This window comes from Sinohyriopsis cumingii, chromosome 13, assembly GCF_028554795.1.
Source record: "Sinohyriopsis cumingii isolate HCF-2022 chromosome 13, ASM2855479v2, whole genome shotgun sequence".
NCBI classification, from domain to species: domain Eukaryota; kingdom Metazoa; phylum Mollusca; class Bivalvia; order Unionida; family Unionidae; genus Sinohyriopsis; species Sinohyriopsis cumingii.
Genome location: NC_142973.1, coordinates 14786797 through 14799681, shown reverse-complemented (window position 1 = coordinate 14799681; position 12885 = coordinate 14786797). Strand labels below are relative to the sequence as shown.

General features: G+C 35.8%; 1 protein-coding gene across 3 annotated transcripts in view; it reads right to left on the bottom strand.

Annotated features, from left to right (window-relative positions):
- LOC149784972 (CD151 antigen-like) overlaps positions 1 to 11277 on the bottom strand; it is a 34688-nt gene extending 23411 nt beyond the window's left edge. The window contains exons 1-4 of one of the 3 annotated variants that reach the window (XM_089978630.1): positions 11169 to 11277; positions 5921 to 6266; positions 4873 to 5064; positions 1209 to 1283 (exon numbers count right to left, since the gene is read on the bottom strand). In XM_089978630.1, coding sequence (XP_089834756.1) covers positions 1209 to 1283; positions 4873 to 5064; positions 5921 to 6040 — 387 coding nt within the window. In that variant the 5' untranslated portion in view covers positions 6041 to 6266; positions 11169 to 11277. Of the gene's footprint in view, positions 1 to 1208; positions 1284 to 4872; positions 5065 to 5920; positions 6267 to 11064 lie in introns of all 3 variants that reach the window. The other 2 variants (XM_089978631.1, XM_089978632.1) reach the window with 2 other exon arrangements.
- Between the last annotated feature and the right edge of the window lie 1608 nt (positions 11278 to 12885).

The following is a 12885-nucleotide window of genomic DNA, read 5'->3' as shown; positions in this document are numbered from 1 at the left end:
AAGACATGATAATATAAACTACAAATAAATTTTTTATTGCTTATTGCCTTATTTTAATTTTATTTTTTAACATGACGAAAAGCATAATCCACATACAGTTGTGCGTAAGACATAATTCGGGAAAGAAAGCATAATGGTTGGCATGTATGCGAACTCCTGGTACTCTAGAGAGGCAGGCTAAACAATGGTATTTCAAAATAAGTCTTTTCCCAGTTGAGGTCATTACAAAATAAAACAAAATTAATGCATGCATCAAAACTCTGGTTTTTTTATGACTGGAAGTTTTCAAAGCAGTGGTAGACCATATTAAATTCTGGACTGATTATCAAATAAAATCTTTGTTATAAACATTTCTGTAAATGTTTAATGTAACAAGAATACCAGTCATCTGAAAAACATTTTTATTCTTTCAGTTGTGGTGATGTTGACCTGTTGACTTCAAATCAACAGGTGACTCTTTTTTGTCTCAAATTCATACAGCCACAACATTTGATCATGGTTTGTGACATAGAACTTGAGATATCATGTGGAAACCATTTTCCTTCTTGGAGTCCCCCTGCTCATGACCATACACATTTTAATCCCAAAATCAATGTGTCGGTCTTAAACAATCTACAATATTAAGTCAGGGCAAATAGTGCAGAACTTACATAGTTTTGTGGAAATTGTTCTTGTTCTAACAGTCCCTGTGACCTTGCCCTTAGATCTTTTCATTCCAAAATGAACAAATATCTTTCTTGTCTTGACTTAAAGCCACGCACAAAGTTTTGTCAAAGATGGTGATAAAGAATTCAAAATATTGTGTAAAAACCATTTTCTTTATTAAGAGTCATGCGACTGTGACCTTTTCTGAGTCCAAATTAAAATCTGTCATATCTCAAATGTAAGTCATTTACAAAGTTTTGTCAAGGTTAACTAGTATACAAGTTAAGATTCTGCTTTGACACAGTTTTCCATCTTTTAGTCCCTATGACCTTCAGCTTTGACCCTTTGAGCCCAAAATCAATATGTTTCTTTCATGAACCAAATGCAAGCACTGTGCCAAGTTTGGGAACAGTAGATGCACATCTGGACAACATCGTAACACGATACACATGGCAAGTGTATAAAAATACCAACTGCAATGAGCTAACAAGTTACACTGTGTCATAAATGATGGAAGAGAGAATCTTATCAACAGCAGTTGAATCGACAAGTGTACTACTTACCACACCATCATACATGTAGGCAAGAACTCCTGCCACAGCCTCCAGAAGAAAGATCAACAGAAGGAGGAATGCAAACTGCAGAGGAAACCAGAAGATTAGAGAACTCTAAATAAGCAGCATAAATGTATATACTATGCAAACAAAATTCTCTACAAACATTTTTTATTGCCTTGAAATTACTATAAAAACTCACTTATAAGTAGAGTCCAATTGCAAACTGCATAGACCCAAACCTGTCATTGCACAATGCACCAGCAGATCTGGGTCTGTGCAGATTGTTAGGAGTAACCAGTAGAACAAACATCATGTACCCTGCTCTGCAGGTGCATGATGCTATGGTAGATCATTATCTTTGTTGTTTCAGTGGCCTAAGTGGTTAGAGCCTCTGCCTTGGATGTGTTAGGTTGCAGGTTTGAACCCAGGCTCATTCATACCAAAGACTTTTAAAAATGGTACTAACAACTGCCTTGCTTAGCACTCAGCATTAACAGGTTAGTGTTTGTACTGGTCAGCCTGACGTCAGGATGATGTGACTGGGTGGGACATAATGCTACATGTCTGCACAGCATGATGCCCCAGTGCTAAACATCAATATAAGATGCCACACTGCAAACATCATAGCGATATGATTGAAAATTTTTAAAGCTATGTTAAAATTCCAAAACACGCACACATACGACTCAACTTATAAGTGAGTATATACGATACTCAAAAAACAATTTAGTTGAAAGTATTTAGTCTTCAAGTCAACACTGCTTTATTTCTCTACAGGAGATCAGATAACACCTCTTGTCATTGGCAAGTCAAAAAATCCCAGTGAAGATACTGTATCCTTGTGTAGAACTTATTTGATTAAATTCTCTTATTTTCCTTTTTGCTAAATAGCTAACCTAAATACATGTATCTTGGTAACATACTATTACTGCTAATAAAAATACATGTGAAATAGTAATGACAATACTACTAATGCCAATTATAATGCTATTCGGTTCATAGTACATAAATCTGTCACAGACATAGTCTGTGAACTAAGCATGCCTTCAGAGCATAAAGGCCATTTCTGCCTTTTCCCATGGGTGGCTGCTGCAGACAGGTTTTATTGTATATATAAAACTTGTGTTAATGGGCAGATGGACACAAGATGACAGAAGACATGTAGCATGATGTCCCACCCAGTCACATTATCCTGACACCAGGACGACCAGTCCTAACACTAGCCTCTTAATGCTGAGCATCACAGGAGGTAGCTGTAAGTACCATTTTTGTAAGTCTTTAGTATGATTCAGCCAGGGATTGAACCCACAACCTTCCGCTTCCGAGATGGTTGCTCTAACCACTAGGCCACTGCAGTGGTAAACTTTGGTAAAGGCATCTAGTCAAAACTTAAATTTCTGTACAGAAATCATTCTTCCTTCTTTCAAGTCAGTGATCTTAATCTTTGATCTTTTGACTCTAAAACTGACAGACTTCTACCTAATTCAAGTGCAAGTCACCCACAACGTTTGGTTTCAATCTGTTGAGTAGAACTAGTGTTATTGTGCTGAAACCATTTTCAGTCACTGATCTTGATCCCTGACATTTTGACACCAAAAGCAACATGCATTTCTAACTTTGCATGACATTTACCAATTTGTGTCCAGGTATTTGATGAGGAACTAATGTTAATGTGTATAAATAAATTTGTATTTCAGCCTCTGGCTTTTTTCACCACCAAATCGACAGGCTTCTTTCTTTATCACTAATACAAGCCATTCACAAATCTGCTAACTGTAGATGGTTGAAAACTCGAGTTATGAGCACAAATGAAATAGAAAACAAATGGACAGACATAAAATATATAAAATAATATATATAGAAATAAAATTAATTTTTAAGGTCAAATCTGTAAACCGGTTGAAATCCAACATTATGCTGCAAAGTCAGGAGAATGGGGAAATCAGGGTCAATAACTCTTCCAAATGATGGCCTAGAAATCAACTTATTCAATGATTATATAAAGCTGTCTATTAAAGCTGGCTGAAATACAACTCGAACAAATTAATGCTGTGGAACTCAATGGCAGAAACACAAGCCATCAGGGGCCACTGTGTGGGTTTGAATCTTGGGCTTGGCCAATGTGGGTATGTGAGAAAGCTTGCCAGTAGCTTACTGTGGATCAATGGTTCTTACCAAATTTTTCCTGAATTTTTTTCAACAGTCATACTGGCAACCATGTATAGCCTATATTGTGATGAAAAATGGTATTAAACCAGCAACACCACCACCACCGTATATTAACATAAATTCTGACATGATTTGGTCTTCAGCTAAACATAATCATCGAAGAATTAGCCCATTTCCCATTATTCTAGAACCTTCACATAATGACAACTGTTATCTTTTACTTTAAAAAATATATATAAAAGTTTGGCAGGCTCCCTGGAATTATTATCGATGAATGCTATGCCTTGCATGGTTTCAATGACTTGACAATACACTATTATAATAAACTCTCTATAACTGAAGAGAATTTATGATACATTGGTTCCCCCTCATGAATGACCCCCCTGATGAGCAGCCACCCCCTCTTTATGCCCAGAATCCCTTAGTACTGATGAGCTTTGGACTTCACACATTTTTTTTAAATTGATGATTACAAAAGATGTAACTTTCTCAAGATCATTAGTCATATAGCTACACAAAGAAACAATTAACCTTGAACAAAACAGGATACCAGACAAAGACGGGAAAATCATGCAAGAGTACATGTATCATTTCATTTATAACGAAGTTTCTTTGTTTACAAAAGTTTCATCTGCAAAATTAAACTGCAGTACTGTATAATTAGCAACATAGGAATAAATCATTACAAAACTTTAACATGCCATCACGTAAATGAAGAACTAATACTTTAGAAGAAAAAGTAAATGTTATTCGACTTGACAAGATTGGGGGAGAGTTCACTTGTTGAAAAAGTTAATGTGGGGAAGACTCAAATAAAAAAGATCACAAAAGATGAGAATATTCTGTAGCAGTGTGAAAATGGAGTAAATGAAAAGAGAATTATTTTAAATGCAAACAAACATATGTACCAAGATTTTAAAAAATGTTTTAGAATGGTTTTGTAATGAGCAATACATCACTCACATTTCACGCCTAAGAATAAGAACTATTATGTTACATTGAAATAACTCTGTTTTTAAGACAAGAAGTTCATTTAAAAATTAATGCTACTTTTAAATAAAGGTATTAACTGCTTTTAAGTTAATTGTAGCTTTCCTGCTATATACACATACATACACATATCACGAATATAGTGCCCCTCTGGAAAGGCCACCCATCTTATAAGGCCACTTTCTGGTGTAGAAGAGGTGGCCAAATAAGAAGGGGACCACTGTAATATACAATGGTGTTGCTGTTGTTGGTTTAATACCATTTTTCATCACAATATAAACGATACTTGGTCGCCAGTATAACTGGTGAAAAAAGATCCAGAAAAAATTTGGTAAGAACCACTGAGCTACATAAAGCTACTGGCAAGCTTTCTCACATAAATACATTGCACAAGCCCAAGACTCAAACCCACACAGCAGCAAGATGCCAGTATCACTAAAAGGATAGCATGTTAGACCATCCAAGTCCCCTCCAATGATGTGTACCTCAAAGTGTAGTTCATTGTAATTACCGTGAAGAGACAACATCGGATATCCTTGCAGGCTCCAAAACAGCCCAGGAATCCAGTCAGAATTATGACAACTCCAGTGGCCAGTAGCAGGTACGTTGACACAGGGTATGTTGTACTCCCCAGGAGACTGACAAAGGTATGTCGATTCAGCCTGATGTACAGACCAACACCCAGTAATGACAAGCCAGTTAGCTGAAATATATACAAACCATTAATCTCCAATCTGTATCTCTCTCTCGCTCACACACACACATAAAAAGATCAACAGGCCTCTTCCTTGCCTAAAATGCTTGCCCTCCAAAACCCTTTGTACAGTATTTGGTCTGTAACTAAAATTATAATAGAAAAAAATCACTAATCTTTTTTGTCATGGTGAATTTGACCTTTGACCTTTTTACCCCTCCTCCCAAAACACATAGGCTTCTATTGTACTCTATATTTCAAGCCCTCTACAAAGTTTAGTCTGGGGCAGCGATGAAAAACTAATGTTATTTATGTGGAAACCAATTTTGTTAAACTTCAAGTCAGCAACCTTAACCTTTGGACCCTACATTAACAAACTTCTACCTTAACTCAAGTGCAAGTAATCTTCTAAGTCTAGTAAAGGTATATGGTCAATACTAAAAAATCTTCAGCCTCAGTGACCTAGACCTTTAAGATGATGACTCCAAAAGCAACAGGTTTCTTCCTTACCCAAAATATAAGCCATCTTCAGGTGTAGAAGCTAGTGTGATGAAACCATTATTTTTTTGATCACCATTACCTGGACATTTGGCCTTCTCGCCCACAAATTAAAACACCTTTTTATTATACCTCAAATACAAACTGTGTGCAATGTTTGGTATCAGTAGATAGTAGAGAAATTGAGGTTATGTGATTAAAATGAAACAGGAAGCAGATGTATGAACAGACATAAAATAACACGATACACTCTGTCTCTTGAACTGCATATAACTAATTACCAGTGACTTTCTGAATAAAGCTAAATTAAACTGGGATATTTTTATGTCTATGTATCATTTGATAATTAAAAGTTACAAACACTTACCAAGAATATGATATTAAAAACATAGAGTACATTCCTCAAGAAGTATTTTCCACAATAGTCTTTGGACCTGGATTTTCTCCCCTGGTTTGGACTGTGGTAGTTGCTGTTTGATGTGTTCATCTTGTCTCATTACAACTCCCAGCCGTCTCTACAGTCACAACAAGAAAAATTCAGATCTGTTTACACCCAGGCTACACATATCGTATCTCCTAAAAAGAATTAATGACAAGAGAAGGTTCATCCAGGATTACAATGCTTGTCCACTTGTCTGTCTTTCTGTACACCCTGGCCTATACATGTAGTAAGCCAGCTATTTCCAGAAGAATAAACTAATATCCTATGCAATCTGAAATAAAGAAAGGACACCAATGGTAACAATAATTAAAGAATGTGTCATTTAGCTTCCAATTAAATAATGGGGCAGGCAAGAATATGAGTCACCCTCTGTCCCCATTCGTTAAAGGTCAACTTTCTGTAGACAATGTTACATGTATTCCTGATAAATTCATTTTGCTTTGTGTTAAGGGTCTGTAATGGATATGTCTGCAGTCAGTGTTACATGTATTCCTGATAAATTCATTTTGCTTTGTGATAAGGGTTTGTAGTGAATATCTGCAGAGTAGAGAAGTGTCTATTTAAACCAGCAGTAGAAGCCAAATGTTTACTGCACATGTCAAATTATAACCTTTTCTTATAAAATAATAATCTATATCTCTCAGTTCCAACTTCATATGCAGATATAAATTAAACCACTGATACAATCTACTGTTGAAAACGAAGTGCAGAACGGATCATGCAGAAACATCCTCATGAATGTAACCATGACCTGCTTGAATATATACAGCAGTCTAACATGCACCCACCCCCAGACACCATAACCATGACCTAAATCCATTTTGGTATACCAGAAATAAAGAACAGCAGGAACAGAGTTGGGGCAAACATTGTAATAAAGGATTATGTCGCAAGTTCTTGACAAACTGATAACGATTTACATTTATTTGTAAATATTTTTTTCCCCAATCCCAAAATATATAACATAATAAATGTAGGCGAATTCATAAGTTTTTTTTCATTATCTTTTTGTCCCTTCCTTTCCTTTGTTCTGTATGAAAGTCATGGTATTAAAATCCAAACTTACATTTCAGTGTTCAAACAAAGATCTCAATACAGCCAAACTTGTATATCTCAGTATCCAAATGATTCAATGTGTCCAAATATCTCACTGTCAAAACTAGTATCTCAATGTGTCCAAATATCTCACTGTCCAAAAAGTCAGTTAAGGGAAAGTGAAGATTACTTAAATGATGCCATCTAATTGTGTTTGTCAACATTAGCACGTTTTAAAAAACTTAATTCAAGAAACATAACCAACTTAGGCATTCGCTCCATTCTCATCACATTTCAACAAAGTGAAATGTACCAGTGCTCACAAAATCTGAAAGACCAATATCAAGGCCACTATAATTTTAGATCAGGCCTGTCCTGTACTCTAAATGAGGAGCCCATCGAGCTTATCAAACAAAATTGAATTTTCCTGAGGAAACTGATCACACTTATGAAATGTATAAATGTATTGTCAAGATGTTGACAGGCCTGCCATAACACTGCAATCAAAACCAGATCACCAATGTCCTATGTCAAACTGGGATCTGATTTTAATCTGATAGAAGCATGGCATGTCATGATAAAAATACAATTTTATACTCCCAAGCTCTGCGACATGGTCGTGACTCAAGAATAAACAATTTTCAGTAATCTTTCTATAACAAAAACTTTTAAAAGAAAAGAAGAAAAAAAAAAACACTTCCAGCATATGACCATTACATGTAGGATGTATAAACGGCAAACAGTCATGATTGGAGCTGATGTAAAACTATCACTTGGGCAGTTAAAGGCAAAGAGGTCAGGTATGAACCAACATTTCACATATTACTTAATTGGCTGACAATAGCTAGTGAGATATGCTTGAAGACTGCAGTGGGTGAGCCCATTTTGATAATTTACTTAAGTAGGGTCAGGAAGTGGAACAATCCATTATATGTAAATCAAAGAGATGATAAACATGTGTACAAGAACAAACGTTATTACATATTATTGTCTTGAATAAAAATGTATTATATTTTTGACAAGTCTGTGAACCATGGCAACGTTTCTTTTATGTTGTTGGAATAGTGTTCAAGCGTAATTCATTCTTGAAGCCGATACAGCATTGCAAGCAAGTAGCTATCACCAAAACCCAACAAAAATAAATTTCAGAACTCTTGGTTGATGGAGTTGTAGTGTGTGAAGCCAGCCAGCTTAGTAATGAACACTAATTGCCACTTGCATTACTTTCAAACACCTTTGAACCCTGCTGAATTCAGATTCAAACTGTAGCTATTGCAATGTTGTGTGACAATATTAAATACGAAATTTTGTGGAAATTCGAGTCTGGGCTTGTGAAATTTCAGTCAGGGCTTGTAAGATTATTTAAGTCACCAGCCCGGGGCCTGTCACTAAAACAAAATAATTCTTTGAGCACTGTGTATGTCAACTGAACCTGAAAAGGTTGTTGTTGTTGTTGTTGGGTTTAACGCCATTTTTCAGCACGATAGGCTATACATGGCGGCCAGTATTAATGGTGGAGGAAGAACCCGGAAAACCCCAGAAAGAACCACCGACCCACGAGAAGCTACTGGCAGGCTTTCTCACAAAATAATTCTTTGAGCACTGTGTATGTCAACTGAACCTGAAAAGGTGCCCACTTGTTTGTGTCAGAAATGTATTCCATCAGGAAAATGAATTCAGAGTAAATAAAATCCAAATAAAAGAATTTCACTTAAGTTTGTGGAAAATTATTAATATGGACTGTTAAATGTGTGAGATATTCATGAAAATTTGGCTTCTAGTTCACCTGAAAGTTGACCAAGGAACACGCTACAAAACATTTATCTTTGGAAGTAAAATGTTGACTAAGACAGCATAAATATCAGGGGAAACATATTTCACTGCAGGATAGTACCGATTCAGATGAAGCATTATATTATTGTTAAGTTTTGGAATGGATGCTTGAACATAAACGGGGTAGGCATCACCACCCTGGCAAGACCACAGGTGCTCAACATTTAAAAAAGCAATAACCTGAAAAAATAATCAAAACGAGTGACAAAACTGATCCCCATGACCCATCCTGACATAAGACCCTGTTATACCAGAAAAAAAAAACCAAGGTAAGTAACTTTCAAAAACTTTGCTGCTCTCTATGGCTAGTTTTACTTCAAAAATATTTTACTAATCATCATTGATTTTTCTGTGTTGCAAACTGATGTTAAAGGCTCTGAAACTGTGAAACATACAAACTGCACAAACTTTGCCTGCCAGGTCATTATGCTCATCTCCAACGTGCTCTATTTACTGTGGGATATGATGTTTGTGATGCTAAAATACATTCCTTCATTAATCTCAGAACAGTGGTGGATGCAAAATTAAGCTCTTACTTACCATTAGCTCAATTCAACATTGGGAATCCTGTTCCATTAAAGAATTATGTGTTTGTAATCTGAAGTCCACACAGATCAAATACAGGTTACACTCATTTTCAAAACATCCCGGCTGTGCGGCACACACACTGAGAGAGAAATACAATTGGCTCAAAGGGTAAAATTTAAATAACATGCATGCATCTGGTTCATGACGTTAGCTTTTGATCCAATCACATTTTGATGAGTCGCAAACACCACATCTCTCAGTAAACAGAGCACATTGCATATAAGCGTAAGCTTATTCCAGCTGGTTGTTGTTGTCGGGTTTAATGCCATTTTTCAGCACACGATAGACTATACATGACGGCCAGAATTAATGGTGAAGGAAGAACCTGGGAAAACCCCGGAAAGAACCATCAACCCACGAGAAGCTACAGGCAAGCTTTCTCACATACCCACATTAGCAGAATCCGAGATTCGATCCCGCGCAGACAGAGGTGAGATGGCAGTTATCTGTAACGGAGAGAGCTTTAGACCACTTGGGAGCCCTATTCCAGCTGGAAAAAGTCATGCAATTTGTAACTTCAGTTCGGTGCAATGCATAATAAAGATGGCTCGTTCACTAGAAAAATATCTCAGAAGTGAAACTAGCCGTAGATTATGGTTGTGTGCCTTCAGAGACGGAAATAAAGAGTAAAGAGTGGATTGACGTTTTTGGAACTTACTTTGTCTCTTGTATAGAATTAGTCTTACAATGTAAGACACATCACCCGATATTTTTGTTCTGGGGGTTGATGGGTCTTACGGCCTAACTAATGGCGCTGTGTAGCATGTTTTGATGTCGACTAACAGTGTAATGTAAATTCAATTTTCAGGAATATCTCCCATAACTGGCAACCAATAATGACACTTTTCTACAAAGTCATAATGTTTTTGTCAGACTTACCCTGATGTCTTTCCTCCAATAAATTCAAATTCTCACCAAAGAAATGGACCAGTTTCCAAGTTTCATTGGCCTACATTTCAGTTGGCTGGAAAGCAATGAAAGCCAGGAATGCCCAAATCAGGTTAAGTTGAAACAAATAAAAAATATATCATGCCTAATTGGAACTGTAAGCAACGTTTCATTTCGTTCAAGAAACATATCCCCCATATCAACTTACTTTAACATACTTTGGCATACCTCGACTACCATCTCATTTCAACAAATTCAAATGTATGTCAACCGAACATGAAAATGCATCCATTAGCTAGTGTCAAATTTTGACTCGCCCAGGATAAAAATCAGCACAGCAAGTAAATTAATTACATATCAATCTGTGGAAGAGTGTCCATATGGGCTGCCAAGTGTGAGATATTCCTTAAACTTTGAATCCTCGTTCCGATGTCAACCGACATCAGAACACGCCATACACGACCGTTATTTGGGTAGTAAGGCGTATCACTAAAACATAAATAACATGTGATAAGTCTTACATGTAAAACTAGTTTGGTATCACAGAGTCCTTTGTTAGGGTGGTTCATCTGGGTAATATGAAAATATTGTATCTCTCAGTATGATTTTTTCTTCGAGTTATTGCTTTTTTTAACATAAAGCTCGCGTCGAGCATCTGCGGGCGAGATTACTCACTTTCCATTTCTGCATAATGGTATTATTAATACAATGTGATACCCCCTCACCCAGTCTTCCCCACTTCTAAATCCAGTTGCTAGACTCATTGCTTAACGGTAAGGGAAACCATAGTTCTGCTGTCTTTCAGAACCTTTCTACTGTGATACCCAACCTTGCAGAAAATGTTCTAATGTCCGCTTCCAGTAGATACCTCGGATGTGTAACATTAATTACAAACGTTTTATGTCAAGGCACTACTTTGCGCACTACGTCATCAAAACTGTATTATTAGACTGGCGTGTTCACACAATGAAACATCCTAATTCACACATCAGTAGTCGTAATCGGCAATTCGAAATATAAAAAAATCACACTGTTGACTAAGCCTCAGATCGTGTAGTTTTTGTTTCTTTCCCGTCTGTGTACGTGTGTGTGTGTGTGTTTTTACCCAAGCATCTTATTAAAATATAAATATTCTTTCAAAATGTATACAATGCATCCGTAACTTTTAAGTTTTAAGTCAAAATTCCAAAGTATCTAACTCGATTAAACACGTACAAATTAAATATTTATTGAGAATTTAAAAAGATATGATTTCCCTCACTATTTTAGATACTTTTCTTTTCTTATTTCAATTAAATTTACAAACATTTCAAAATATATAATTATGACTTTCATAATTATTACTTTGAAAGGCATATTTCTAGAGTCACCAGCTATACTGTAAGTTTTTTTTGTATCTATATCATGTATAGTATGTATATTATTTTTATAACAGAGTTTTATTAGAGTCATTTAGTTAATGATTTAATTCTAAAATCCTATGAATGGGTTTTGTACTAAAAAAATGTGTACATGTATAACACGCAGTACTGTTATCATTCATAAAATCTCAAGTTTGATGTGCCATGTTTAAATAAACTACATCATCTGGCCATGAGTGACGCGAATATAGATAAAACAATATCACGTGATCCAAGGAGGACATTTGTACCGTAGAAATCCGACTGCCCTTGTTTCTGATCGGTTAAAACTAGAACAGCAGTTGCTGACTTGTTCACTGAAATAGAATTTCACAATAATAAATGATTATTTGACATAAACTGTAAAGCTAGCTACTACTCTGTTATAAAAGTAATACAAAAAAATAGTGCATTAGTAACCGACTGAAATGTCTTGATACCTATATTCATCAAATTTGTAATCGAAAGGTTGATGGAACGAAACTCAATTTCTATCTAAAATACTTTGCATATGTATTTAGTACCTAAGTCAGCCACATAAAAAAAAAATCATCAAAATACCTCCGCAGTTTTTTTAAATAAAATAATACGGTTAACTGATTATAAAGCATGACACAGCACATCGCATATGCAACAAAAATAAATAAATAAATAAATAATGTTAGTATTATAAAGTATGATACAGGACACAGCGTATAAATGAAAGACAGGAATAACACGGAGCACACATTTTAATAGTGGAGACAAGAAGAAGGTCTGCAAAGGGGATGCGGCAACCCCCTGTGGCTGGTAAGTTGTTTATTTCCTATGTGCTACCCACTAGATGAGAGAGTTGGGGATATTAAACTGGTCATTTTGCAATAAATTTATATATAAAATAGAACTGACTTTTAAACATGCGACTGAAGAGAAAATAAATAAGGTCATAAGGCTTATACAGTTAAAAATAAATGCAATAGATAATTATCAGCTGTGCTGTCTAAAGTTTCAGTCCCTTTTTCATCACGGTAGGTTCTATTGCTACTTCTGACACGAGTTGTTTAAAAATTATCATAATCTTTATGAACCTTCTCGGCTGTACATCATCTATTTATCGTTCTTTTTCCAGTGCAAATTCAAGACGAATCTGTGTAGTTTCCTTTCTAC